This window comes from Fusarium verticillioides, chromosome 2 (assembly GCF_000149555.1).
Source record: "Fusarium verticillioides 7600 chromosome 2, whole genome shotgun sequence".
In the NCBI taxonomy this organism is placed as follows: Eukaryota; Fungi; Ascomycota; class Sordariomycetes; order Hypocreales; family Nectriaceae; genus Fusarium; species Fusarium verticillioides.
In genome coordinates this window covers 1,534,009-1,560,852 of record NC_031676.1, presented here as the reverse complement: position 1 = coordinate 1,560,852, position 26,844 = coordinate 1,534,009, and the positions used below count along the sequence as shown (strand labels likewise).

The 26,844-nt window shown below is 49.8% G+C and overlaps 8 protein-coding genes across 11 annotated transcripts; 3 read left to right on the top strand and 5 right to left on the bottom strand.

Annotated features, from left to right (window-relative positions):
- The first annotated feature begins 328 nt into the window (after window positions 1-328).
- Window positions 329-3,561, top strand: FVEG_06328 (actin cytoskeleton-regulatory complex protein END3). Its single transcript, XM_018894671.1, has 3 exons — window positions 329-865; window positions 918-1,152; window positions 1,202-3,561. The coding sequence occupies exons 1-3, from the start codon at window positions 629-631 to the stop codon at window positions 1,921-1,923; spliced, it is 1,194 nt and encodes a 397-aa protein (XP_018751784.1). The 5' UTR covers window positions 329-628; the 3' UTR covers window positions 1,924-3,561.
- On the bottom strand, window positions 1,075-3,875 carry FVEG_06327 (hypothetical protein). Of its 2 annotated transcripts, XM_018894670.1 has the most exons (3): window positions 3,679-3,875; window positions 3,094-3,627; window positions 1,075-3,037 (listed from the first exon to the last, which is right to left on the bottom strand). In XM_018894670.1, exons 2-3 carry the CDS (start codon window positions 3,208-3,210, stop codon window positions 2,030-2,032), a joined length of 1,125 nt encoding a protein of 374 aa, XP_018751783.1. In that variant the 5' UTR covers window positions 3,211-3,627; window positions 3,679-3,875; the 3' UTR covers window positions 1,075-2,029. The 2 variants fall into 2 exon arrangements, with proteins under 2 accessions (XP_018751783.1, XP_018751782.1); XM_018894669.1 differs by having other exon boundaries at window positions 3,094-3,875.
- A 172-nt stretch (window positions 3,876-4,047) lies between these two features.
- On the top strand, window positions 4,048-5,140 carry FVEG_06326 (hypothetical protein; the record flags this gene model as incomplete). Its single annotated transcript, XM_018894668.1, has 4 exons — window positions 4,048-4,132; window positions 4,182-4,192; window positions 4,303-5,001; window positions 5,103-5,140. The coding sequence occupies 3 exons, from the start codon at window positions 4,048-4,050 to the stop codon at window positions 4,453-4,455; spliced, it is 249 nt and encodes an 82-aa protein (XP_018751781.1). The 3' UTR covers window positions 4,456-5,001; window positions 5,103-5,140.
- FVEG_06325 (hypothetical protein) lies at window positions 5,004-7,042 on the bottom strand. The gene is made up of 3 exons (XM_018894667.1): window positions 6,335-7,042; window positions 5,210-6,262; window positions 5,004-5,121 (listed from the first exon to the last, which is right to left on the bottom strand). The coding sequence occupies exons 1-2, from the start codon at window positions 6,615-6,617 to the stop codon at window positions 5,760-5,762; spliced, it is 786 nt and encodes a 261-aa protein (XP_018751780.1). The 5' UTR covers window positions 6,618-7,042; the 3' UTR covers window positions 5,004-5,121; window positions 5,210-5,759.
- Window positions 7,043-9,158: 2,116 nt separating this feature from the next.
- Window positions 9,159-11,288, bottom strand: FVEG_06324 (hypothetical protein). 3 transcript variants are annotated; one of them, XM_018894664.1, is made up of 4 exons: window positions 11,102-11,288; window positions 10,703-10,895; window positions 9,826-10,655; window positions 9,159-9,770 (listed from the first exon to the last, which is right to left on the bottom strand). In XM_018894664.1, exons 2-4 carry the CDS (start codon window positions 10,795-10,797, stop codon window positions 9,457-9,459), a joined length of 1,239 nt encoding a protein of 412 aa, XP_018751777.1. In that variant the 5' UTR covers window positions 10,798-10,895; window positions 11,102-11,288; the 3' UTR covers window positions 9,159-9,456. The 3 variants fall into 3 exon arrangements, with proteins under 3 accessions (XP_018751777.1, XP_018751778.1, XP_018751779.1); XM_018894665.1 differs by lacking the exon at window positions 11,102-11,288 and having other exon boundaries at window positions 10,703-11,004; XM_018894666.1 differs by lacking the exon at window positions 9,159-9,770 and having other exon boundaries at window positions 9,774-10,655.
- A 3,991-nt stretch (window positions 11,289-15,279) lies between these two features.
- On the bottom strand, window positions 15,280-16,774 carry FVEG_15838 (hypothetical protein; the record flags this gene model as incomplete). The annotated part of the gene is made up of 6 exons (XM_018905061.1): window positions 15,280-15,552; window positions 15,615-15,937; window positions 15,988-16,287; window positions 16,353-16,405; window positions 16,455-16,662; window positions 16,717-16,774. 6 exons carry the CDS (start codon window positions 16,772-16,774, stop codon window positions 15,280-15,282), a joined length of 1,215 nt encoding a protein of 404 aa, XP_018751776.1.
- A 2,678-nt stretch (window positions 16,775-19,452) lies between these two features.
- Window positions 19,453-19,635, bottom strand: FVEG_06321 (hypothetical protein; the record flags this gene model as incomplete). The annotated part of the gene is made up of 1 exon (XM_018894663.1): window positions 19,453-19,635. The coding sequence occupies one exon, from the start codon at window positions 19,633-19,635 to the stop codon at window positions 19,453-19,455; it is 183 nt and encodes a 60-aa protein (XP_018751775.1).
- A 4,476-nt stretch (window positions 19,636-24,111) lies between these two features.
- On the top strand, window positions 24,112-26,844 carry FVEG_06320 (DNA-binding protein creA). The gene has a single exon (XM_018894662.1). It carries the CDS (start codon window positions 24,514-24,516, stop codon window positions 25,774-25,776), a length of 1,263 nt encoding a protein of 420 aa, XP_018751774.1. The 5' UTR covers window positions 24,112-24,513; the 3' UTR covers window positions 25,777-26,844.

The window sequence follows — 26,844 nt, the reverse complement described above, 5'->3', positions numbered from 1 at the left end:
ACTAAAACATGCAAATTATCCTCCTCCTACTATAAAGCGCAAGTTCATGATGAACTACCATATTCACGACCAGCAGTAACTTGGACAGTACATGCCCTTGGCGAACTACAGCTTCTATCGCAAGCTGGGCTTGGAGAGTGGTGATGGTAATGGATCCTGTTCCATAAACTCACGAGTGGCTCAGATGCATCTTGAGCATCGCTCTGTCAAGAGTGACATATCGTCAAGTCTTGCTGGAACAAGAGTAAATTGAATAAGTGATGCCAATGACTTACATGCTCATGCTCTATCCTCTCTCACTGATCAGCAAACTTTCTTTCTTACCAGTAAGATTATGCGCTAATTTGGATATTGGCTAAGCGGGGGCCGCAGATGCATCAGGGGAAATGCAGGCCTGTCCCAGCGTGGCTGGAGAGCTGCCTTCGTCATTCAACCTCCAGCTCACTCTAATCTTGACCATAGAACCTCCATCTTTGCCTTTCCGCTAATTCAATATCCTCTGCGGTCGCCGCCAAAACGATTGCCTCTATCTTTCTCTAATCCGGTTTAATTAGAGCGCCCTTTTTTTTTTCCCCTCGACTTCGAATAATAACTCCACGCGGCAGCCCATAGCCCCCCAGACGTGACCATGGCTCCCAAGATCGAGGCGCAGGAAATTGAGACGTACTGGAATATCTTCTCTACGCGAACAGGAGGCGGCAAGTTCCTTACAGGTGAACAAGCCGCTCCTGTTCTGAAGAACAGTGGCCTCCGAGATGATCAGCTAGAACGAGTGTGGGATCTTGCGGACGTGGATAATGATGGAAACCTTGATTTCGAGGAGTTTTGCGTTGCCATGCGCATTATCTTTGATATCCTCAACGGAGTATGGCACGGTAGCTTAGAGGTTCTTTGGCTTTGTAACTTACGAATTTCAGGAATACGCGGATGTGCCGACAACATTGCCCGACTGGCTTGTCCCTGAGTCCAAGGCTCATCTCGTGCAGGCTGGCCAAGCTATCACCGGAAAGTCAGTACAGTTCGAGCAGGTTGAGGACGACTCGGAAGACCTGGGGCTCAAAGACGGATTCGAGTGGTACATGAAGCCTGCGGACAAGGCCAAATACGAGCAGATCTACCAGGAGAACCGAGATATGCGCGGCGAGGTGGATTGTATGTCTATGGCAGCCCGATGTTCGGAAAATAAAACTAACGACTATAGTCCATGCGCTCAGTGATCTTTACGAATCCCTTGACGTTCCCGATACTGATGTCCGATCCGCCTGGAATCTAATCAACCCCTCGGCGCAATCGACTATCAACAAGGATGCTTGTCTCGCATTCCTACATATCCTCAACTACCGACACGAGGGCTTCCGAATTCCCCGTACCGTTCCGGCCTCGCTTCGATCGAGCTTTGAGCGCAACCAGATTGATTATCAAGTCGACAATCAGCGAACAGGCGCTAACTCGCGATGGGCCACCAAGGCCGACGATACCACGAGCACCGGCCGCAAGGCTAAGTTTGGCGATCAATACCTAACGCGCCTGGGTCGAAGCGGCTTCAAGAGCTCGGGCACGGATTTCTCGACGGAAAAGACGGAGGACTGGGAAGAGGTTCGACTGAAGCGCAAGCTCCAGGACCTCGAGGATAAGATAAAGAAGGTGGAGGAGATTGCGGAACGTCGGAAAGGTGGCAAACGCGATTCTAAGCCTGCACTTGTTAAGAAGGAACTCGATCAATTGCTCGAATACAAGCGACGAGAACTTCGGGAATTGGAAGAGGGAACTGGTAAGAGCGCGGCTGGAGGAAGTCTCAAGAGCATACAGGAAGATCTCCAGACAGTCCGGGAGCAGGTTGAGGGTCTAGAGAACCACTTGAGAACACGAGAGCAAGTTCTTGAGCAGATCAGGCGGGAGATTGAAGACGAGAAGAGAGGATAGGCGAACTAATTAGGTTATGGGTGTGGGTATGTTGCCTTTTCTTTGTAGGAATATCATGGCGCTTTCTTGAATAGGATATAAGGCATTGCACTACACATATTTTCAATCACCACATACTTCCGTTGACGTACTTCTTGGTACGTTCGAGACCTAATGTACGACCCTTGACGGCCCATACCGCAAGCGATGGCACCGGGACTTTGCCTAGGCGCCCAGCTCCGCGACTCCGACCTGTGGCGCATAGAAAAGCATCGACTCGAGGACCACTCACAGGCTGTGGTTCCTTGCCTTTGAGTACCAGGTCAATGTTCTTGAAGACGCCGGCAGCCTGAGCCTCCGTGATCAAGAATGCGGCGCGAGGCTTGGATACGACGTCTCCAACTGCCCATACGCCCTCTGCATTCTTAACGCGCATCTCATCGTCCACGTCAGCGTAGCCCTGCTTGGTGAGCCACTCCTTGGGCAGGAACCCAGAATTTGGCTTCAATCCCATCGTCGCGAGGAATAAATCTGTCACCAACTCCTCTCCATTGGATAGCTTAACCAACGTCTTGCCGTCCGGTAGTTCCGTCGTGTCCTCGGATCGTACACCAGCACGGATCTCAACGCCAAGGCGCTTCAGCTCAGACTCAACACTGCCAGCGATCTGGTCGCCTGCGACAACTTTGTCCTCAGCTGAGATGAGTAGAACGGTAGTCGAGGGATAAGCATACTGAATCTCGCCCGCGAGTTCAACGCCTGTGGCTCCGGCACCGGCGACAACAATATGCGTAGCCTTTTCAACCTTTTCAGCTGTGCTGTGAAGGCTTTCCACGAGCTCTTCGTGCGAGCCGGAAGCTTTCCAAGGGAGTGAGGGATCAACGGTTTCGGCACCGGTAGCAATGACAAGATGATCATATTTGAGCACGGTCTTCTGGTCAGCACCGGCATCCGTATCGACTGTTACAGTACGGGCCGTATGATCAACGCCGGAAGCGGTGCCGACAATGAACTCAACGCTGCCGGCAGGATACTGGTCCAGGCCTGGCTTGATAGGCGCAAAAATCTCATCATCGTTTATAACGCCAGGGACAATGGCGCGAACAGAAGCTAGGTTCCAGTAAAAATGGCTGCTCTGTAAGCTTGTCAGTATCAATGGCGTAAAGAGAACAGAATTTGTTGAGTGAGTACCTTTGAGACCAGTATAACTTTGAGGTCTTGCTCACGAGGTCGCGTGTACTTGAGTAGTTGGTGGGTGACGGCCATACCGCCTAGGCTACCGCCTAATACGACGACGATCTTTGTCATGATTGCTCAATTGATGTGAAGTGAGCTTGATGGTTATTTCTTGGAGGTTTGTGGCACTCTTTATCAAAATTGAGTAGCTCATGTAACGTGTAGATAACGTCGGAGAGACATGTGAGCTGTGAAAGTTTAAAGCCGAGCGAGCATGATTGTTCCGCTCCCGATGGTCTTGGAGCAATACTAAGCTCGCCTATGACGAGTTCAAGGCTGTGTAACGAAAAGATGTTCCGGAACGGCCTATGTTTCAGGCTCGCCGGATACTGCAATATCTGATTTGAGGCTATCGTAGCTTCAGCTGGTGTTATTCATGTGGCCTATCTATTATGTTCTGGTCTCTTGTTCAGTCTCAGGCCCCGAGGTGCGGAGCTCTCGAAGCTTGCTTGTGCTCATGCTTTGCATCCGATTTTGATGCATAGGTACCTTAGGAAGTATTAGCAAAGCATCGTCTGTAATCTTTCGTTATACCTCTACCATAATAAATGATATATCTCCAAGAATTAGACTACCTATAGACCCACGTGCCTCTCTTTACCATCCATTCAGTCTCAATTAAGCTGTATCCAGCTCCTTCCTTCCCTCGGCAGATCCCCTTCTCATCTCACTTAAGGAAGGTAGAGAAGGTCCCCCCAAAGTAACCAATCGCAGATCACGACGTCACTCAGCGCACCTTGGCCCCTAAGCCCCTCCATCGAATCCCATGACCCCGCTATAACCCGCACGACAGGAGAAGCCAAGTTAAGTTCCTCAACAAACACCCCAACAGCTCTTCTCTTTCTTACTCTCTTCTCCAAACTTGATTCTTCCAATAACTTCAACAACTTTCTCATATCCACGCCCACCATGTCTGAATCTTTCCAGAAGGCCGTCGAAGACTCCAAGAAGCTTACCTCTAAGCCCAACACCGACGATCTTCTCAGGCTCTACGGTAGAATCTCTCTGATCCATATCTTCGACCTCTCAGCTAACGTTCTCAGGACTCTACAAGGTCGCCAACGGTGAGGACTTCTCCGCTGCTACCGCCCCCGGCATGTTCGACCTCAAGGAAAGTTGAGAAGCCTATATTGCTTGCCTACGACGAACTAACACCGCTTTCAGGGCAAGGCCAAGTACAACGCCTGGAAGAAGGCTGCCGAGGAGGAGAAGCTCACCCCCGATGCCGCTCAGGCCAAGTACGTTGAGCTGGTTGAGGAGCTCAAGGAGAAATGCGGCTACGATGCCAACAAGGTCCCCGAGGCCGTTGGCAACTAAGTGTCCAAATCACCACTTCGAATAGACAAGCCTCTACGACAGAACAACTCAAGAGCAGGAATATCTAAACGCATATGAGACCATACAATGTTGGAGTCAGATCAGATGGGAGAAGCCCTTTCGTGGTTCCTTTTACGCTGCCTATAACACGCATCGTATTTAGCTGTCGAGATAAATCATACCCTTTCGTTTTGCGCCATTGATGCCGTCCAGATTTCCACAGCAGTACTCGTATCGTACCAGGACTACGACCTTGTGTGTTATGTGTTCCTTGGTGGGCAACATGTCATGGGATTTCGCTCCCGGTCACATGTGACATCACTCACAGCTGACGGTGATTCCCAAACTTGGTGGTGCATTATCACGTAATACTACTCAACCCATGCATGACATTGCGGCGTCGCAGGACTTGAGTCTTGTAGGAGAATTTACAACTTCGTTGCCTGGAGTCCCAATTCGACCTTGACCTTCCGCCTCAAATGTCATTGCATAAGGTGTTACAGTATCCTTATTGATGGTCTATGGAGACAGATCTCCAGATGTGATGTGCGTAAATCAATACAACCTAGGACATGGACATGAGCTACTATTGAGCTATGCTACTCCGTAGACCGTCAACAAATCATCCAGCCCCTAACACAAAACAGTAGTACCACAGTCCAGGATCTATCAAGTTAGCTGCAGCTCATTCGCGCATGGCGCATCGAGAAGAATGGATATGAGACTTGCATACTTGCTATTTTCAACGACTCACATTTGTTACGACAATTTCACAAATAGGCGCCACTGTTCCTCTTCATTGTATAGAATGTTTAGGTTGAATTGTGTGCAATGTCGAGTAAAATTGTCTACCAGGGCAATTAATAATGTCAAGTATACGAGGCGGAGACTAAGCTCTCGCAACGTGACGAATGGTAAACAAGTTTAAGGTGTAATAAGGTATACGAAAACCGAATACCGATTGTAAGAATGTATGTTCCAAGCGCTGAGCGTTTCTCATTTCGTTTCAACTCGTCCTCCTCAGGCTCTTTTCCTAGCCAACCAAAAAACCAAGCCGATCAACTCCGGTTGAAGACGTAAACAGAATGGGGGATATCGAAAAAGGGGGTATTTCATCAGAAGATTAATGCAGCTCGACATTGCACCACGTGTTTTATTTTCAATCCACCTCTTACTTGGCGTGTTCCACGCATAAAGCCTTTCGTTGCTTTCTTCATCATTGAGTCATTATTCGCGACGACACATGAGCGTCATTTTGGGTGGTATCTCGCGAAAACCAGTGTTTCCACGGGGAAGTATGCGACTTAGAGAAGGGCGAAGAAGCCAGCAGCAGCGAGGAGCATGGCGCTCACGCCGGTGAGGGAAGCACCACTGCTAATGGTGGAAGGCTCAACAGAGCCGGGAGCAGACTCAGATGGCTGAGTAGGCGCGGCAGTGGCGATGGTGCTGTTGGAACCACTCCAAGCCGTGCTGTAGCCAGAGCTAGGGGCAACAATGGTGGTCTTGGCAGCCTTGGTCGTGGTCTTAGCAACAGCAGACTTGGTGGTGGTAGCAGGCTCAGGGCTGGCAAGAGAGGTACTGGTGATGTAGACGGTTGTTGAAGTGGTCTCTAGGGCGGAGGTGGTGGTAGGAGCAGCAGTGGTGGTAGCAACGGTGGGAGCAGCGGTGGAGGTCATGAGCTTCTCGGTCTTGAGGCCGTCCTTAACGCCGTACGCCTTGGCACACTGAGCAAGATCCATAGATTCAGGGCAACACCAGGTCTGAGCCTTGGTGTCATGAGAGCAGTAGTAACCTTCATCGCAAGAGTCTAAAGAGATAGTTAGTATTCGGTCTACTCTAGGAAAAAGACTCATAGATGAATGAGTCTAGATGTACATACTTCCAGTGCCGTCAAAGCAGCAAGACTGTTTAACGGTAGGGTTGAAACAGTGGGTAGAGTCATCCTCAGAAGGGCAAGACTCGTAACCAGCACCACAAGCCTCAGCGCAAGTGTCACCGCCGCCACCACAGACTGACTGATCAGGCTGGTATCCGGGCGTAGAACGGCGAGCGAGGCTAAGACCCTCAACGGGTGCCTTGACCAGCTTGTAGGGCTGGGGCTCAGCAGCAACGTTGCTGGCACAAGCCAGGAAAGCGATAGAAGCGATGGTTCGGAAAAGCATCTTGTCAGATGAGCAAAAAGGCTTGAATTCGATGAAGTCGAAGTTGAAGTTGAGCTTGGTTGGCTTATACAAGTCCGATCTGGCAGACAGGGAGGAGAGCCACAAACAGGGTATACCGATGATGGTGGAGAAGGCGGTTTTGCGTTGAGCGGTAAGCGAGTGAGTGAATACTAGATAAAACTAGGATCAGAGTATAAACGACTGGTGTTGTTGTTGTTAAAGAACGGAACGAGTATCGATAAAAGGGCGATTCTCTAGGATAGCAGGGACGACAACAAGGACGAGCGAAGAGGTGTGTGAGGGAAGATCAAAAGATGAAGTCGTCGAGATGGGGGCACATTCATGTAAGTACTAGTAGAGGCAGCGAGAGACTGGGCCACGCCAAGCCCAAGGAAGGAAGGGCTCTCTGTCTCTCTCGTCTCTCGGGAAGCAGCAGCAATGGATGGAACCTTCAAAAACTCGACCCTTCCTTCCCTGGCAAATGGGGACGGGATTCATGGCCGTGATAGGCTGGTCCAAACGGAGCATCATGCAGAAGCAGTCTGGCCCTGCAGTGGTTCTGTTCCCGGGGGTAACAAGGACAGGGGCCCCCTAATGCTTCTGATATTTCTTTAATTTAAAACGCCCATCGTGGTTTGCTTCAATCACCACCAACCCGCGGACAACAAGAAAAACACCATGCCCAATATGGATGGGCCGGGGGGCAACGGGACCTGATACGGAGGCTGCTTGATGGCTTGAGCGTTTTGTGACAGGAACAAGATGTTTGAAAGGCATGGATATAGGGTTTTGTGTTGAAACAGCTATCGAAGATAAATAGCAGATGCAACCTTGGAGCAAAAAAGTAAAACAAGACGATACCACATGGTTTTGTGGTGCGACTTGTTTCTTCTGCTCTCCTTTGAAATGATCGCCAGCTTGGGCAAATGACAGCTGTTAGTAGAGACAAACTAACGAGTTGAGTTGATAGATTTGAGAGCTCAGGTTAATTAGCCGCCCACTTACAACAACAGCAGGCCAAGCCAAGCCAAGCCAAGCCCTACTGGGCCATAGTGCAATAGAGCGCAATCTTAGAGAATGGATGTGTTGGTCTCTCGCCCGAACTCAAGAGTCAATCTTGCATATACTTTACCGAAAAATGCCAAGTCCCTTTTGACGAAAAAGGGTGATATTCCTTCAAATAGCGATCAGCCTCTTCTTTGCTGACCTCTCAAGTCCCGGCTATTGTCTTGTCTCTATGAGGGGGAAAAAAGAAGAGACAGCGCGCATGGTGGTGTTGCCTTTTACGGCAGGTACCTGAGACTGAATACTGGGGCATGTCACTCATTGTAGCCTGTGAGTGGCTGATCTGAGCACCTCACTGTACCTAGGTATGTAAGTCGTGTAACTCCAGGGGTCTAGTGGGAGGCTGCAGGTACTACCCGAGGCCCGTTGCGCTAAGAGCCCGCCTGACGCAGGAACAGGAACAAAGACTTGGCGTCCTTTGATCGAGTACGGTAGGTACGTATCGGATGATATTCATTGTTCTCTTAGACAACGGATTGTCTAAAGAATGACAACTTAGTAGGTACATAGATACTAGCCTAAAAGCAAGATAGGTACTCGATATAGAATATCACATTCTCTATCGATTTAGTTCATTCACATATAATTCGCGAGTGCTTTGGCTTTCACTTTCTCATCCACACAATTCTATTGGCTCTCTCTCACAGGACTGACGACCAACCCTCGTCTCTCTTTTTCGCTCAGTGGGCTTGGTTGGCATAGGTTTCAGGTTATTTAAACGACAAGGTCATGCGCCATTAACTCAACCACTGAACCCACAGAGCAGCCAATTGGCAGGGGTTCAAGGCCTGGGCCCAGTAACGTCAGTGGCAATCTTAATTTCAATGCGAGTCTGTTCCCAGACTAACCAAACCAGCCTGAGCGTCTATTGATTGACCTTTGCGCGACTCGATCACTTTGCTAGCCTCCGTACTCCTTAGACTCTATGACTCTGTTGTAACTACAAGTACGTACTCCGTACATGAGTACGATATCGTGGTGCCATCAATCTTTTGGCGGCGGCTGAAATAAACTTTCATACTGATGTCACGATGAGAACATCATGGCTGCGGTGCTGTCTTCGCATAAATCCACTGACAACTCATCGTCGGCTTCCCGCAGACGCTTAGACGGTAACATCAACAACGCACCTGGACAGCACAAGCCCAAGGAACACGTAGGTCAGCTCCCAATGATTGAGCTGGCATAATCGACATGCAACTACCCATAAGGACCAGTGACTCATAACACCACATCATCTATCTTCCCATCACTCTCGGCTTCAAAGAAAGCAGCCTCTTCCATAGCGTTCACTAGCAAAAGACTCGCGCTTGTCAGTGCTTCCTAGCTCTAGCTAATGTCCTATAGATTGGTCTTCATCTCGATATCTATTGACGAGAGATGGCGTTGTCCGGAGCACTTGGTGACTCGATCTAGTTCAACTTAATTTGGCCAGTTCTTAGGATCGTCAGCTAATGCAGCGATCGACCACCTTGATCAGGGTTAATAAATCAATTACTCGAACTGTTGTACGGTGAGCGGACAAAAAGATCCGACTCTCCTTCTACCAGACCTCCAAGAGACGCCCGAAAAAAACACATTACCTTACGTACTTGCACAAGCACGACGTATCCCCATCCTTTAGTCTCCTAACCACTGTCTAGTACAAGATAGCTAGGACGCACTTCATACATAGATATATAATACAGGCGTTTCAAACATCGCCTTGGATTCCATCCGCCGAGGATGGATGTTCTCCTTCAGCCGTAGTCGATCTTTGCGATGAAGCTCCCATCTAGTCGGCTTCATCACCACCCATTTTGGCAATCCATTTGTTCATGTGAGAGAACTTGTCTTCAAATGTCTTCTGGAGCTTCTCCCCTGCAAGCCACATTGGGTCTCCCTTCTTCCAGTACGTGAAGCAGTTGTCGAAAATCTGACGTACGTCTGCAACGAACTCCTCGTCACTAGTATACTCCTTACGATCCATCTTAGCCTTGATCGTAGTAAGGTCCATTGGTCGCTTGACCTTATCGAAGTAGTCAGGCACGCCATCCTCGACGGGTTCAACAGCGTCTCTGAAAGGGCCGACGAGTCTGGTCCAGAATCCTATCTCCAAGTTAGTGATTGTATTCGGCTTCAGAAGCGTCAGAGGTGAACTTGCCAGGTCCGGACAGCATTCTTGTCAGCAGGTCCGAGCAGAAATCCAGCTTTTGTGATGTGGTAAAGTCTCGTCCTTCGGTATAGCCAGCGCCAGTCTTTCGTCGAGGCGCGGGCTTAGGCAAGGAGCCACGGGCTTTGATCGATCGATCTACTGATGCTGGAGCACTGACTGGTCCACCGCTCGCTCGTCGGCTCCTCTTGGCATCATTCTCGGGCTCGTCCTCCAGATAATGAACGTTCTTTCGAGGTGTCGCAGAAGGAACAGCACTGGTGGCTGATGCTTCGGGGGCGGGAACCGTGTCGAAGGAACTCATGGCAACGACAAGCTCGCTGAGCACTTCCTGCGGTAGCGACTTGGCAAATTCTGCTCGAGCGTCCGAAAAGCGCATGTACTCGGCGGTCCATGACAGCAGTAGCTTTCGAATCGATGAGCCTTCAGGCGTATCCTTCCAGACCTGGATGAGAAGGGGTGTAGCTGGGATTGATTCCGTGATTCGACGACAGTCAATCATCGCGGTAAGAGCTTTGTCACAGAGTCCCTTGATATTGATCTTATGACCAAGCTTCCAGAGTCCAACAAGAGCCTCGTACGATGGGAGATTCGCCTCGTCCGCAATCACCTTGTCCATGTAAAGGAAGTGCTGAGCCAGTCCAAATATTTCCTTTGTGGTCTCAGGAAGCTTGACTATGTGCTCAATCTTGTCATCAGGTGTGGTTCCTGAAAAGTGCTTTTCGTAGAATTCGGATCGAGAGCAGAGCAAATCTTTCTGTATGCCGAAAGGAGTCTCATCAGGACCAACGAGGATGATGACGAACGTGGGATGTGGTTCGCTACTTGATGTCAATATGTGTTCATAGGACGGCATCGATAAACGTACAGCCAGGAGAATGGCTTCTTCTCGATTTTGACATCTTCAACCTTGGTCTCCGTGGGAACTGAGGCACGAACCTCTTCGTTTTGAGTTTCGGACATGATGTCGATGTGATGTGCGAAAACGATATCCCACAAAATATTTCGTGTGGTATACTGTCGAGGTCTTGAGTTGGGTCGAGTGACTGAGCAAAGCAAATCTGAATCAGTGGTAAGCCTGGAACCTTATTCACAGACAACCGAACAGTGGCACGATGGCAGTGTCAGGAGGGTGAAGTATTTGTGCACAGAACAACCCCAAATAAACTCCTGCTCAATTGAATATGAAATTCGAGTCTCAGCCTCGCCAAGAATCGCACAATTTTGAGAAAGAGTTTGATGCAGTGAAATAGGGAGGCCATCTTACTCGGGTCTTCTTTGTTCTCATCCGCCGCTCGTTTCGCCGTCTCTTGAAGCCTTGCGTCAATTGAAACGCATCTGCAGGCCTTTCGATATAAGATATCTCTAGATTTTGATGTCGATTGATGAAAAAGGACGGCAAATGATGAGTTGAACTTAATCTTCACTTCTGCCCTGATTCAAGTGAATGTGAAGCTAAGAAAGAAGTCGCGATGAGATTGTTGGCCAATAAGATCACGGGGCGACTCCAGAGAGGGATCGGCCTGCAGATTGTCCGTTTCCGGCTCACCTTGGCCTAGGATAGTTGGTTACCCTAGATCTATACTTTTGACATGCAATTCTCGGCCAAGACTCAGTACTATAGATACGGACAACAACTTTGAGTTTACCTTATGTTATGAATATGCTGCTATTGAGGGTTAAGTTGACTATTACTGATGCCAAGTAACCGGGAATTGCGTTATGCGTCATAATGTGATTTCGTTCTCATTGATTATTGTCTTCCTTCACAGCACGCAATGTTTAAACAACATCATATTATGCTCTTAACATCACCTTTGCACAACCACTCGTGACTCTAATCAACCCCAGGCCACTCATTTTCAAATACAACAGTTACTGGAAACTCCAAACCTACCGATACTCCCCACTGCACCTGTGCACGAAGGTCAAAATAAGTAACGGGGTTCTGTCATACGATGCTGATGCATGTCTCGGAATACTGTGAGCTTCACGGCAAGTTCAAAATAGATACCGACCACATGCCGAGAATATCTTATAATGACAATGCTTGCTGATATCAGAAGTTTCGGGGAGTTGTTACTTGTTTCTTTTATTATGCACCATATTGAGTATAGTACTGGACATGGTTCTGGAAGATGCTCAAACAAAGCATCCAGCAGACTTGCCAGGCACATCTGTATGTTTCATGCAAGTCCCCTCGCGGCTGGCTAAAGCTCGAAGCTTCTATCCAAGTTCATGGATAACATCAATGCAGTTGGGTTGGTGTATCAACCCGAATGGAGAAATGGCATGGTCAAAAATCATGCAGTACTCAATCTCAACATGATCGTCAGTACAGAGATCCATGTGGCAACAGAATAATCATCGAGCCAGTCAACTACAGACCTGGAACGCTCTCCAAACATGCGACCCACTGGGATCAGCAAAAGAGCGTACGACAATCTGTGAGCTGTGACACAATGCAGCCCGAACCTCATATCTCGGCGACCTGAGGAAACAAAGATACATAACACGTATCCAGGTGGATACATAAACTCGCTCCTGGGGGTATACTAGAGAGTCTGTTTCCGTGGGGACCCCATGGTTTCTCATCCCCAGAATTATACTGCAAGCCTGCTATCTATTCACGGGGAGTCTGGGGACAAAGCTGTTGACTGATTAATGCGCATACGTAGTCGGCAAACCAAATGTTGAGCCGGACTACTAATATAGATTATCCGTCACGCGTTATTCAAATCACCAGAGTCCGGGTGCCCGGTAATGGGACCGTAGTTGATTCCATCCGTTGGGGAGTGCCGAGGAAGGTGTTCCGGATGATACGATCGCACAGTACGCCGCCAAAGCCCGTGTTCCACATCACGCGATATTGTCCGCAGTCTTCATGATGCCCTGCCGTAGTCAAGTTCCCCAGACCTCAACGTAGCACCGGTATCCATATTTACATACAGATAGACACTGGGGAAAAAGCAAAACAAAGGAAGGAGAAAAGCAAGTGGAAGAATGCGGTGCATTTCCCGTGGGGTCAATGTAGCAAGATCGTTGGCCATCTGCCGTGCATATGCCGATAAGGCATCCAAGTTGGAGGTCTACGGAAAGCAAGGAACCAACAACTGTGATTGGAAGTATCAAGAGCTCGAACTTCCGGGACACTCGAAAGATCAGGCCAGAAGCTGGTCAAGGCGCATGCTTCAACATTCCACATCTCGCGGGGTTCGCCTTGCGACAGCTTCAAGGCATTTCACCGATAATCCTCAATTGGATGAGCAAATTGACTGAGGGGCACCTAGCCCTGTCGATCCACTGAGCCTTGAAACCCTCAACAAGCGGCGACATGATGCCTGACATGGCAAGTTCTCTGGCACAGAAAGGTCGCTGTTGCAGTGGTTGGGGATATCTCCGAGAAGTTATCCGCTGCCATCGGCCCATGCTGATGGATAATAATCGTCTGAGTGCCTTGTAGACGTACCCTGGTCTTGAATGGTTACTCTTTTCACACACAACTGAATGATGCATGCCTGCCCATGGAAACGACTTGACCTAGGCACTGCTGTGGGGAATCAAATCAATGACAAGAAGTTGAGTCGTGGTATCCGTATAGCACAGCAGTAAAAGTTCAATGCACCTTAAGCCGCTCGCTGCCGTGAGCAATTGCCTGTCGAAGCCTACATGAGGCTGCTGAATTCTACACCGCTGACCCTGTAGCTATCCACAACCTTCCAAAATGGAAGTTGTTCAACATGTATGGGGGAGAATGCGTCGCTAGTTGATCTGTCGTATTTGAAGTATCGCGAGTGCGACAAATATTTGAGCAAAGGCCAACAAATTCCCATATGGCGGGCATGTCTCGGCACGACTGCAAACCATGGTCCCGTAGCATTGTGAGGTAGAGGCTAGTGGCCTTCTAGAGCAGCACCCACTCCAATCGAATCTCGGCCCAACTTGCGTGAATCCTAGATCGTGAGATCTGTCGTGGGCCTGAAGTCATGCTAGTGCACATCCCGTATTCTGTGCAGTGAAGAAAGCCGAGTCATTGGTGAGAATGCAGATGCGATTCAACAAGAAAAAGCCACGACGGCGGTGTGTGGTCAAACGTCCGCAAACCCGTGAAATCTCCAAGACCCCTGGTGCCTGGCATGGGTTCAAAAATTTTCCTTTTCACTTCACCCCCAGCAGCTGCCATAAATCTTGGTGATTGATTTGTCGAGTAGATGGACATGCAACATTGAATCCTCTCGGCCACCAATATCGCACTTGCCCAGATGGGACTCAACTGGTACATTCTAAATCATCACGCAGACCGTCGTTATTGGAGGCTGGGGATTGATTTATCCACACAACAGAGCGCACTGGGTTTCAAGACTGCGCATTGTATCCATAACAAGGAAGCAAAACACGGGTTTGCATTGCGCATATAATACTGTCGCATGCATTGCATGCGCCGTAGTGTGGTATCGCTTGTCGAGACATGAATGGCAAATCATTTCAAGTCAAGAGCCATTGAGCAAGATGGGCGCTGTACATGTACATAGGACAGACGGTGATAGCGCCATCCATGCTGGGAACTCCTGCGTCATTCGTCAAGTCAGCCATGCTTCTGTGCATCTTCTCCCGGGCTTCTTTTCTCCAAACACTTGGCTTTTCAGTCCAAGAGGTTGAGTGTCCACGTTTTCTTCAGCAAAATCGCCACCATCAATGGTACAGAAATAAGGGGCCGTAAAGAAAATCTCTGGGATGAACGTATCAGGAGCCTTCAACAACCAGGTCGGAAGGGTGGTGTGTGTGTACAAAACCCGGGGGCAGAAACAAAGCACACAAGTATCTTTTCCCCGTAGGTACTTCAAGATCCCCTTCAGAGCGACCGGCCCGGTGGAGCACGCACCTCCAAGCGCCACGTTAGGAGAGTGAAACCTCCGCCAGCCGCCCAACCGTTGTTCATTCTTGGGTGACCTGTATGGAGAAACGCCAAGTAAAGCTATGCTTGTTTGGGGGACCTAGGTCCTGAGGTTGTGTGTTCGTAGAAAATTCTTAACCTTCGAGAAGCATGTCTTCGTCCTGGGACCATGCTAGCCATGAAGCATGACGAAATACCTCCCACCACGAATTACGATGCTTTACCTCATCAGACTACGGCCGGACTTGTCCGAAGCTTCCTGGCAACCCGATCATGGCCCAGCAAACATGATGCGCGGCTTTATTGTGGCTCCCAGCAATCCCAGTTTGCGCTGTTTTCTTGCTCAAGACGGAGCCGCCATGGCTATCTGATAAAGGGGCTCGAGTTTTCCTTCATTTCGCTCCGTGGGGATATCTTGACTTCTCCGTCCCGCTGTGAGGCTCTGCGTAGTCTGCCCATACTGCTTTACAGTCTGGAATGCTCGGTGCTTCACCGGCGCCGAGACCATGCCCCAACAATCCCCAGCCTCCACACAGACGCCGTCCAGAGCCTCATTTCATGATCGATTCATCATCAGTGACAGGCTCTTCTTGTTCGCTGTTTTCGTCGTCGCTTTGACCGATATCTTGGCCCAAAATGAGGTCTTCACTGCCTTGCCACTGAGGCGGAGGCGCCGGCATGGCCGCTTCATCTTCATCTGCCCATCCATAATCCTCGTCATCCTCACTATCAGGAACCTCGAGTTCTGTTTGTCCAAGCTTTCGCTTGTTTCGGGCTAACTCAAAGGTTTGTAATGCTTGGTAGGGAACCTGGCTGACACCGTCCTGTAAACATCATGTAAGTCCCTATTTGCTGGCTCGAGGATTCGGTGCCTGACAGAACGTACCAACCCCACTTTAAATGCGACGACATTCTCCACGACCTCCTGGCATGCCTTTCCGTCCAGTTTTTGCAGACCTGCCAGGAAGACGCTTGTAAGATTGTTCTCTTGCCAGGCCCAGTCTCGAAACATGACAAGTCGAGTCGAAATCCCTTGTTCCCATACACTGGCATTGACCGCGGCTGTCAACGTTGCACCCTTTTCTGAATGCATTTTTGTTGCACACTGAGACAGAACCACAACTGCACAATTTCTAGTTGCAGCAAGCTTGTGGAGAGCATTCACGATCGAAATTAATGCTTGTGTTCGCTTCGCAGATGGATTTGGACCTGTGTAAACGTTAACCAGACTCTGGAACGGCGAGAACGTATTTACTTACCCTTGTTGCTCTTAGATGTAGCTTTGCCATCATGGGACTTTGGCAAGGCGGAGTTGACCAATGCTGATAAAGAACTGATGACCATTAAGGAGCAGTTGTTTGGAATCAGCTTGGCGGTAGGCCGTGACACGAGAGCAACCAAATGGGGGAGAGTGAAGCATGAGTAATGATAGAATCGACTCGAGTCTCCTTCTTGAGACTCTGAGGCATCAAGCGCTGAATTTGTTTGACTGTTGCGACGCGCTTTTGTTGCATTGGTCACTGCCCGAAGTCTGTCATGCTGCAAAACTTGAAAACAATCTACGAGGCAAGGGTAAGCTTGGCTCTTTGGAAGGGATGAGAATGTTGGATCGGAATCAACAGACCTACCCAGACAACAGCATCGCCATCACACAATGCATTTGCTGTAAGCTGCAGCCTATCCCACAAGTCAGCTCTATGACCATACGGGGCAACAGCCAACTCACCCTAATGCTGTCTTGCCAGCACCAGGGGGACCCCAGATCTCCGTGACCTGGCCGCGTTGAACACCACCTTTGGTAGTATCTTGAAAGTCAGCGGTTATATTAGAAATAAGAGAACGATCCAAATCCTCAATTCCGGTTGAGACATGAGTAGACGCGTCGTTATCAAGCTCGTCAAGAGCCTGTGAAGCTGATACTGTTGGAAGTCGGTCTGTTGCAAGGTAAGCTTAGACTTTACATCGTAGGAAATTGTGACAAAACGGACGCGTGCCGGGTGCATAAAAGCTTGCTCTATCATAGCCGTGAATTGAATGGTAATCCATCTTCAGCGAGTACTCATGCTCATTGCGATACAGTGTTTGGTAGATCAGCCTTGGTAGGCATCTATCTACAAGTGGATCCTCCTTTTCACTCTGAAGTTTTGCGCATGATTGGCCAAGAGTCACATGATGAGCCACTAATACACCTTCCTCCAACATAGTAGGTGATTGTAAATCAATGATGCCTTCCATTGTATTGACGATTTAACCTTCCATGTTATGTGAAATTTGCTCCTGGTTTTCGAAGCTCTCGGCAATACGTTTCCTGAATAAAATCCTGTCGTTGTTGCAAGCGAGTTACTTAGCTGAACAACATCAGATCACCACGAATCAACACGCTATGTTCGTACTCTTGCTCTATCACATAAGCTATATGTTGCATTCTGGGAATGCCACAAAATGCTTGATCATTGTATGGAACTTGCCTAAAGCATTTAACCGTCGGCTACAAATATTTTAGTTGCTGTAAAGTGGCGACTGTCATCGTAAGAAGTGAGTTGTCACAAACTTCCTTCATCAGTTTGTCGTTAGGAACATATGTGATAAGATTTGGTAGACGTCTAAGAAGGTATATGATTGGACATGGATAAAAGAGGACTTACTACATGCCATCGGTATGCTTTTCCGTCGTCCGCAGTGTGCACAGAAGCCCAATGCTGCTAAATGTACGGTTGCGGGTTACCATAACATCTCCGATGCAGGAGCCAGACACAAGATAGCGCGGCATGATCTACCATGGCATGGTAGATCACCTTGACTCGAGCAGCCGATCCTCACATACCAGAAACGGTCATGCCACACATCTCTCACTCCCGTCTAGATCATGGCTGTCCGCGGGAGGATCCTGTGGGGAAATTGACGCTACCCCGTCCTCACGACCCCAGACGAGAAGCCAAAATTTCGAGTCACAAGGTTTACAGTCTTGGCCACGATAGGAGAGTGCCGTTGAGGCCCCGAGATCAGGAAACCGAGCCGTATCGCCGTTGAAGAAATACAAGCAAACGGAATGGAGTATGATGCGCGTGGTATTGATTATTCCGATACCATGCTTGGGAGGTCTTGCTCATTGGTGGCGGTGCTCGCATTGCATCAACACCATGCCTGTCCCCGGGTATTTGCATCTTCTACGATATGAGCATTCGAGCGACGGGGCAGAGTTAACCTGACGCGCAAACAGTGACAAGCCTTGACCTTTGGATCGTCACTGGTATCTGAACTTCAAGTTCACTTGTTCATGACACTTACCGCTCCACATTGATTAAGCTGCAACACGGCCTCCGACTTAGCGCCGCCATTTCCGAGCTTTTGAAAGCGTTTATCTGTGGGTTTATCATTAGTCAATTTCGTCACAACGAGGCTTATAAGGGTGGTCGTGCACTGGAGACATCAAGAGTTGTGTCATGGCCAAATTGTCTCACACGGCTAGATACGGCGGGTCCCAATAGAGCTGCAAGGTACCATGCCCTGGAAGTCGTGCAACACTATCCATGGAGGTTTCTTGTAGACCCTTGGTGATTATGGAGAGAGATAGCGAGGCTAAGAGGCATGTGAAAGGCCAGAGTGCCTGCCAGGTCGCTCGAGATTTGCTGAGGGGCAATACTACATTGGCAGTGCGAGGGCCATACAATTCGAACAGGCCAATCTTTCTGACAACGGTTGAAGCCATAGCAAATTCATGCAAATGGTGCGGGGAACATGTGATTTCGGCGTTATCAATGATCTCACCGAAAGCCCCCTCCAACGATGTTGAAGTAGGATGGAGTTAAGTAAGGTAGGTAAAAAGGCCGAGTACTCTACTGTGCGCAGAACTATCTCATACACCAAATGGGACAGTGCACGTACGGCTCGGTCACTATCGGGTTCGGGCATGAACGGGAATAACGGAAATTGAGAGCAAACGACAGGCTCAAACACGCTGTGCTGTGCTGTCAGGCTGTGTCATGCCCCCACGATGCAACGTTCAAGTGAGGGTCCAGTTTGGGATGAAGATTTCTTAACCACAATTTTATTAGGCCCTCGGCTCTGAGTTGTGCAAGAATTCCATCGTCTTGCTGAATTACCCGCCTGGATGCCATTGGTGGTAGGTACAGCGATAAGGGACTGTTAACCTCCTTGATCGGGCCTAGTCCAGCTCTCAATGAGCCGCAGGCTTTCTGCAAGGGACGCCGGTGTCTTTGTGCATGCAAAAAGCTGGAGCCCCGCAGAGAGCTTGCCTGTTGTTGGCCAGAGATCTATCCGTTTGTAGGCCCCTGAATGCTTGAAGAGGAGCCGCCTCTCAAAAGCCAAGCCACCAGCACCTTGCTAACAAAGAACCAACCATTGAATTCTGTACCTGGATGGCTTTCATCGTGACTGACTGACTAACTAACTAACTAACGCAGCGACAACACACTAATTGCCGCACCACGTGGGGGCAGACCTTGACTGAGTGCTGTCGACTCACTCAGGCCTGCTCAGATCCGAACCGAGATGACTACCCCTTCTTGTTTTCGGGCCTTTCGCTGGCTCGGCTATGTTCAACTCAGGGCCTCGAGTCAAAGCAAAGCCCAGACTGGTAGCACTGAACATGCAATCCACTGTGAGTATCAGACAGTAGCGTTGCCTCCGGGAGGAAGGAAGAAAACTTCTGAGTTGAGGCAAGCTGCCAGAAACACCGAGTCTACCAGTAAGATCCACTAAATCTACAATAAGTCTATATTGAACCTAACCAAATCTCTTTGTAACCTATGCCGCAATTTTTTTTTTCGTTTTCTTGCCTGTCCTAGCCTTGGCCCGCTGCACCCCGAAAGCTTCAAGGTCGTGACCAAAGCGTTGCTCAAGAGGTGATGAATGATATTGCTACGTCGTTGACGCTCATCAAACATATCAGCTTCTCGGCACTGCGGCTGTGAATCTTAACCAGTTACTTGGACTCAGGGCGGGCGCAGTGGCCTCAGCCGCAAGACATGGGTGCCGCACTAGCCGCATCTCGCATGTAAACGCGTTAGGTAGTTATTAGCTGTTATCGGCCAAATCAATATGCGCATCCAATGAGCAAGATTGAAGCTGCGATATGAGTTGGGGAAATAGCCGCAAGCATTGATTAAATCGGAGATCTTGTTATGCCGCCGAGTCTAGGGCGTAGGGGTAGGGTTTGCGGGCCCGTTAAGGGCCTGCGACGAGCTGGGCAATACCGCCTCGTTATCACGACATTTTGGCTCATGAATCCGCTGGCCCTTTTGGAAACCCTCTAGTGCCTCAGGAGCTGCAATGACCTTTGTTACGGGTATCTCCACGGGTTTTTGACCGCAGCAGTTGCTGGCAAGCAACAATACTCAGCAAGCCAAAGAAGACCTTCAGCCGCTCAAGACTACAACAGTATGCAGATGCATCAGGCCACGGCGAATCTAATCTGGAAGGCATCTGAACTCCGGGCCGAAGTCGAGGATAGCTTCCATGCAGGCGGTGTTCGCCGTTCCGAATCACCGAGGGCCAGGATAAGATCTTAGATCAATCCCCCGGAATTGCCGCAATTAGGCTAGTTCACCTGGGTTTATCACCCAGCATCAGGCATTCGATTCCGGGGCGCCATCGCACAAGGGGAAGCTGGAGAAAGATGGGGCACAGAGCCTCCCAGTGCCTACCTAGGAGCTAGGGTGCTGGTTCGGGGGTCGGATTGCCTTATCTGCTCACACGAACGGGATTGAATGGTCGCTCGGGAGGTCAAACGACGAGGTGGCGTACCTGGGTCACTGACAGACCAACATGCCGTCGCAGTGGGCGGAAGCCGGGAAGCAAAGAGCAGAACATGTGCAGAGGCGGCACGGCGTTTTCAAAAGGGCATGCTTAGAGTTTCTAAGCGGGCACTGAAGCCCCTGGGGGCTCAGGATGCGTACAGTACGGGTTGCCAAAAACGACAATCTGGCTGGGGTTAGGGGATCATATCAGTCAAGTTTTGCTTATCACAGCCTGTGATTGGAACTCTGAGAGTTTGGACACCCCTGAGTATCAACAGTGTTGGCGACTAGGCCAAAACTCTGATCAGACGTGGAATCTGGGGAACATGTTGCCATCGATCCGCCGAGCCGCAGCTGCAGCCAGAAAAAAAGAATGCCTAGATTTGGACAGCCGCTATCTGGAGCCTGGAGCTATAGACTTACTTGGAAAACAGGGGAGTATTGCTATTTTACGTCGAGTTTGGAGTTTGTAATGGATCTCGACTTTATCTCGTGATGGGGGTTGATTGCGGAGATTTGTATGGGGGCGGCTCTATCTAGACCTTGGACCGGCAACTCAGGAGCGTCAGCAATGAGGAGATTATCCGGGGATGGGGATGATGGCGTATGGGGGAGGCGAATTTTGAATTAACAAGATGAGCAACCGGGGTAAACTAATCTGTTTGTCACGGACGGGCAAGTATTAACTTATGAATGTCTTAGAGCCGCGACTCGTGAGGTGTCCGCTTCTGGGGTTATCTTTGCCCATCAAATGGTCTAGCCCCAAGGGTACCGAAACATCGTACAATGCCGCCGAAGACCATCAACAACTGACGATAAGAACCTGGACAAGTGCCAAGGAGCAATCACGCACCCCCAGACGACGGCTTGAGACGGAGGAGACTGACTCTGGGGAGCGCGCTTGTCGCGGTGAATGGCCCGATTATACTGGGGCTCAGTATGAAGATAACACCACTTGAAGCGCAGCCGTTGGTGAACGAACTGGTCTCGTGTGTGTCCAGAAGATCCCAGAGTTCAGGTCTATCTACCTATGTACACTTGTACAGTAATATGCGGAAGGGGTTCTTGGGACCGATAAGCTCGGATGATGGATAACTGACTACCGTTGCATTTACCGGCTACCGACTGATAAGTTGCGTATGTATGCAATTCAACAGCCGGCAACGTTTCGTCATCACGGAACAAACATTGCTGCAACTGATATGGGAGTCAGTCATTGATTCAATTGATGAGTTTCCACGTCAAGACTTCCAAGATGAGCCTTCGTCATTCTGGTCCAGTCTTCCTTCGGTTGCGTGCTTATCATGATCAGCTGGGAGAGTGATTAGCCGGGAGAAGGTCAACCCCACAAAGACTAGGCTTTCAAACACCAAGGCTATGCGGACAAATAGCCGAGCGATATCGCAAACCAAGCCGCAGGTGTTTTGGCGCATTTTACTGCTCGGATCCTACATTTTGGGCCCAGAACAGTCTCCAATAGGTGTTGGCGGCCATGGCGGCTTTGACATTGATAGATAGCACGAGGATCATTACCTCAAATCTGGGGGGAAAAGTGTGAGTGGACTTCTGGGGTAATAGATTTGATGCTAGTCAAGACTTACACGAAAGCGTGACCCTCGTGGAGCGCAAAAGATAGTGCCGAGATGAAAATTCAATCTCAACTGAATGAGAAACCAATGGATGCCCATGAGGGTCAACAACCAGTGGAGTGGCACCTGTGAAGCATCGTGAGCTCCATATCAGGTCAAGACCCATGAGAGATAGGTGGGTGTACTGTCGACTGCGTCCCTGGGAGGTTCCACTATAGCTCAGGGCTAGCTATCGTAGCATGATCGCTAGCCTGACAGAACGGAGGAAAGGAGAAACTGGGGAGAACGCCGCAGCGTTATCTGGGTTATAGGTAGGTAGGTGTTGTAATTGGTGAGTTATGCTGTGGTATGGCATGATGAAGACATGGCCCTGGGAGTACAGGTCTGACGTTACAAACGGACGATTACGTACAATTGGTGGCTATCACGACATTGGTTACTGATTACGGAGCGAAAGAGCATGACAAAATGGCAGAAGGACACTACTGATGGGGATCGACATGCAATTTTGTCTCTTTCTCGTGCCTCACTCACGATAATCCCCAGTAGTGGATTTGTCTACGGATGCTGATATAAGTAACCCGAGGTTGATGATGTTAGGTTGACGACCCACGAGTCAATACATATCATGTCTTGTCGTAGAATACACTAAAAAACCCAGACAAAACAACAACAACAATAGAAAACACAGTCGGAGCCGCTCGATGGAATGAAGGCCAATCAGTTGAGCACGACATAGGGAGAAAGGCCTGATGCCCCACGCTCCGGGCCGGCAAAAGCGTGAGAATGTGAGAGAGCCGACGGAGAAAGCCACGGTGAAGTGGAGCGTTTGAAAACTCTCACCGTTGAGCTTCTTCGGGCATTGGCGGCCAGAAGAGCCAGAAAGGATTGGGACTATTCAAGCGGGCCAATGAGACTGGAGAAGAAGAGTCTCCACAATCACAACAGAAAAAGAGTCAAGGTGAAAAAAGCTGTCGGCGGTCGGGACGTAAAAGCCGAGGTGATCAAAGACAGAACAGACAGTCAGAGGAGAGAATCGGGGCACGCTCGGCCAAGGGGAGTGCGAAAGTATCTTGGCCAAAAACCTACATTACCTACTTTAGGAGTGACGTTAGAGTTCCCCAGTTTACCCGTCTACCTCCCCCCGGCCCGTGTCGCGCCGACAAGGTATGACTCGCTCTATTTTGCCTTTATTTCCTTCTGGGGTCGGATAACGATAGCGGGAGATCACTCTTATCGTCACACTGCGGATACAGAGCCAGGCATAATAAAAACATGGAGAGATGAACAGATAGGCCACTTGTGAGGAATACAGTCGCTCAACCTAGGTCGCATTGGGCAGAGACAGTTGGCCTTCCTCATGCAGAAACATGTATGCTGTGCTGTGCTGTCTATTTTTTCTCTCTCTCTATCTCTCTCACTGTGACTCTTCATCTTGCTCGCCCCGTTAATGCCCCCCAAGGATAAGGCCCGAAGAACGGGGCTCATGTTCCAGAGCCCCAGTTACACCTTCCATTGGAGCCTCCTGCTTCTCCCGCTGGGGTAAGAGAAGAAAAAGGTGGAGGGGCAGGCACAAAAATGCAAACCCGCAATACCTACGCCCCACGCCCCGTACTGCCTCTAATCCTTGAGATTGAATGCACCCCCTTGGAAGTAGTGGATAGACACCCCAGCCAAAGCCAAGCACTCCAAAAGCGAGCATGAAAAGAAAAAGAAAGAAAAACTAAACTAAACTGACGGAGTCCACAATGGGGCCGCCCACGGGGCCCTTCAACTAAAATCAGTGGACTTGTCCCCTGTAGCGGTAGACCGGACCCTCTAGTGACTTTCCTCTGTAGGCGCTCCCCCTTCTGTTTTACCGTTGCCTGGCCTTGTGAGCTCAGTTTTCCTCAGCAGGTATCCTCAGCAGGCACATACAAGCCACCGTGGTGCCCTCGGACGTGGGGTGAACAGGGTGTGTGTGATTTGGAAGGGGGTGTCCTCGCTGGCCCTTCCCGTCCCTCGTTCCCTCTCTTTCCCCTCCACCCTCGCTCCATTCGCGCCTCCCTCTCTGCTTGTCGACGTCGCAGTGCAGTGCATGCTTCTAGTGCCGAGCCCGGCATCTTTTATAACCTTCCAATCCCCCCATCCCCTCCCTCCTCCAGATTTTCGTCCTTTCCAAATATCTGCATTCGATCTTCCAGCTTCCCCGGAACTTGATTCCTCCACCAACTCGTATCAACTTACGAGATCTTAATCGAAGGATACTTTCATTCAGTACCAGTCCGAACAACATCTACCACAACCACAGCAACCATCACAACCTGAACGCTACATACCCGTTCACACCCAACGATACACCATTATTATCTCGACGACACTGGAGCTATTCCACCATCTCAGTCAACCTCAATAACAGTTACTTTGTTGAGAGTTGGGTCTTCCAGACGTCTATCACATGCAACGAGCACAGTCGGCCGTGGATTTTTCCAATCTACTTAACCCCACAGTCCCGGCTGATAAGGAATCCGAAAAACCCCATCAGGGCGACGTCGAGATGGCTACAGCAGCAGTTACCGTCATTAAACCCAATGGCCCCCTTCCGGGTGTCCAGAACTCGGAGAACTCGAATGAGTTGCCCCGACCTTACAAGTGCCCTCTCTGCGATAAGGCCTTCCACCGCCTTGAGCATCAGACTCGACACATCCGCACTCACACTGGAGAAAAGCCTCACGCCTGCCAGTTCCCTGGCTGCAGCAAGAAGTTCTCTCGATCTGATGAGCTCACACGCCACTCTCGCATTCACAACAACCCCAACTCGAGGCGAGGTAACAAGGCGACCCAAGCACACCAGCAGCAGCAGCACCAAATGCATCAGCAGCAGGGCCTTCCGCCTCACATGATGCCTGATGGAATGATGGCGCCGCCTCCCGCGCCCAAGACCATCCGCTCCGCCCCTGGCTCTGCACTGGCTTCACCTAATGTGTCTCCCCCCCACTCCTACTCTACCTTTGCTCTGCCTGTTTCTGCGGTTCACTACAATCGCAGCGGTGACATTTCCATGCTGGCCAAGGCTGCTACTCAGGTTGAGCGTGAGACTCTGACTGCTCCTCCTCACCACAGCAATAACCACCGTCATCACCCTTACTTTGGTCACGGAATGCATAGCTCTCGAGGCCATCTGCCTACGCTTTCTTCCTACCACATGGGCCGCTCTCACTCAAACGAGGACCCCAGCGATGACCACTACTCTGGCGCTATGCGACATGCTAAGCGATCAAGGCCCAACTCCCCCAACTCTACAGCTCCCTCTTCACCAACATTTTCTCACGACTCTCTGTCACCCACTCCCGACCACACCCCTATCGCTACTCCTGCTCACTCTCCTCGTCTGCGACCTTTCTCTACTGGTTATGAGCTGCCAAGTCTCCGAAATTTGTCTCTCCAGCACAATACGACGCCTGCTCTGGCCCCTATGGAGCCTCATCTCGAGCAGAATCAGTTCCAGCAGGGATCTGCCCCCACTACCCAGTCTCGTCCTACTGGGATGTCTTTGACGGACATCATCAGCCGGCCCGACGGATCTCAGCGAAAGCTCCCTGTTCCTCAGGTTCCGAAGGTGGCTGTCCAGGATCTACTTTCTGACAATGGCTTCAGCCACAGCGGCAGGAGCTCAGGAACCAGCAGTTTGGCCGGCGGCGATCTCATGGATCGAATGTAGGACACGACATGGCATCGCAACTCGCACGACTTGATGACGACTATGGGTTATAGAGGAATAGAAAGGAATGGCGTTTATGGTTTACAACATGGCATTCGAATTACATCATCTCAAGGATTGAGCACTCGGCGAGGATATGGGCGGCATTTGTGAAATGAAAGAAAGCATTTTTTGTTCAAAGGGCGAGTGGACTACGGTAACGACACCGAGTCCGGCCCATGTTTTGGAGGCGGCGGAAACTAGAATTCGAATTGCGGAGCACTTGGATTTTTTTTTTAACCCTCGGGCTTGCCTCGGGGGACGTCGGAGGCTATCACTGCCCCGTCGGAAAAGCAGTTCTGTTTGATATCCACGGATTGTGTTCTCTTTACTTCTTGTTATGAAAGAAACTTCACTCCTGTTACAATTTCAATCAAAAATATCATGTCAAATGTTTAATGTTCATGTCACCTCATTTTTCCCCTTTTGATGTGCGGGATCACTCAACTGTGAAGAGGGCCTTGATGGGACTTGGTAATGGGTCGACTAGGGTCTGTCACACTCAGGTAAGCCTCAGCTCAGCTTTGTCAAGCTTGCGCTGGAGGCTAACAGGACTGGGTTGCCAGTGGCTCCTTGGAAGACTATGAAACTAATACTTGCATTATTCACGGCGATAGATAGATACCTAGACCAAAAATGCAGCGATGTTATTCAACAAAAGCCTACGGTTGCAATGCTCACAGAGCTTGTTACCCACCACTTGAAAACGAAGTAACCTGCCTGGCTGATCTGGAATGCCAGCGATGAACTCATCGTGTTGTAAACCTGCTGGCCGGATGGCTTATGTCAGGATCATCGCGTGTAACTGATGGCCATTTCAATTCATGGAGGGGTGGCTATCTATTAGGGAAGTCAAAGGATCAATGCTGAATACCTTACGTCGAGACATCCTTGGATGACGCTATCTCCGTTGCAGAAGGTTTAACCACGATCGAGGAGGGGGGATCTACTTATGTAGAGACAGAAACAAGTCTCCCAGAGCGGAACCGCAGAATCGGAAGGGCCAATAGCACCTATTTTTAACCTCTA

Bases quoted from the DNA above. Each gene is read 5' to 3' on its own strand.
- FVEG_06325 (XM_018894667.1), bottom strand. From the start codon at position 6,617: ATGCTTTTCCGAACCATCGCTTCTATCGCTTTCCTGGCTTGTGCCAGC. The intron at 6,263-6,334 runs GTATGTACATCT...CTATCTCTTTAG, and splicing joins CTGCTTTGACGGCACTGGAA to ACTCTTGCGATGAAGGTTAC.
- FVEG_06327 (XM_018894669.1), bottom strand. From the start codon at position 3,210: ATGACAAAGATCGTCGTCGTATTAGGCGGTAGCCTAGGCGGTATGGCC. The intron at 3,038-3,093 runs GTACTCACTCAA...ACAAGCTTACAG, and splicing joins AAGTTATACTGGTCTCAAAG to AGCAGCCATTTTTACTGGAA.
- FVEG_06324 (XM_018894664.1), bottom strand. From the start codon at position 10,797: ATGTCCGAAACTCAAAACGAAGAGGTTCGTGCCTCAGTTCCCACGGAG. The intron at 10,656-10,702 runs GTACGTTTATCG...GACATCAAGTAG, and splicing joins AAGAAGCCATTCTCCTGGCT to CGAACCACATCCCACGTTCG. The intron at 9,771-9,825 runs GCAAGTTCACCT...ACTTGGAGATAG, and splicing joins AAGAATGCTGTCCGGACCTG to GATTCTGGACCAGACTCGTC.
- FVEG_06328 (XM_018894671.1), top strand. From the start codon at position 629: ATGGCTCCCAAGATCGAGGCGCAGGAAATTGAGACGTACTGGAATATC. The intron at 866-917 runs GTATGGCACGGT...TACGAATTTCAG, and splicing joins TCTTTGATATCCTCAACGGA to GAATACGCGGATGTGCCGAC. The intron at 1,153-1,201 runs GTATGTCTATGG...TAACGACTATAG, and splicing joins TATGCGCGGCGAGGTGGATT to TCCATGCGCTCAGTGATCTT.
- FVEG_06320 (XM_018894662.1), top strand. From the start codon at position 24,514: ATGCAACGAGCACAGTCGGCCGTGGATTTTTCCAATCTACTTAACCCC.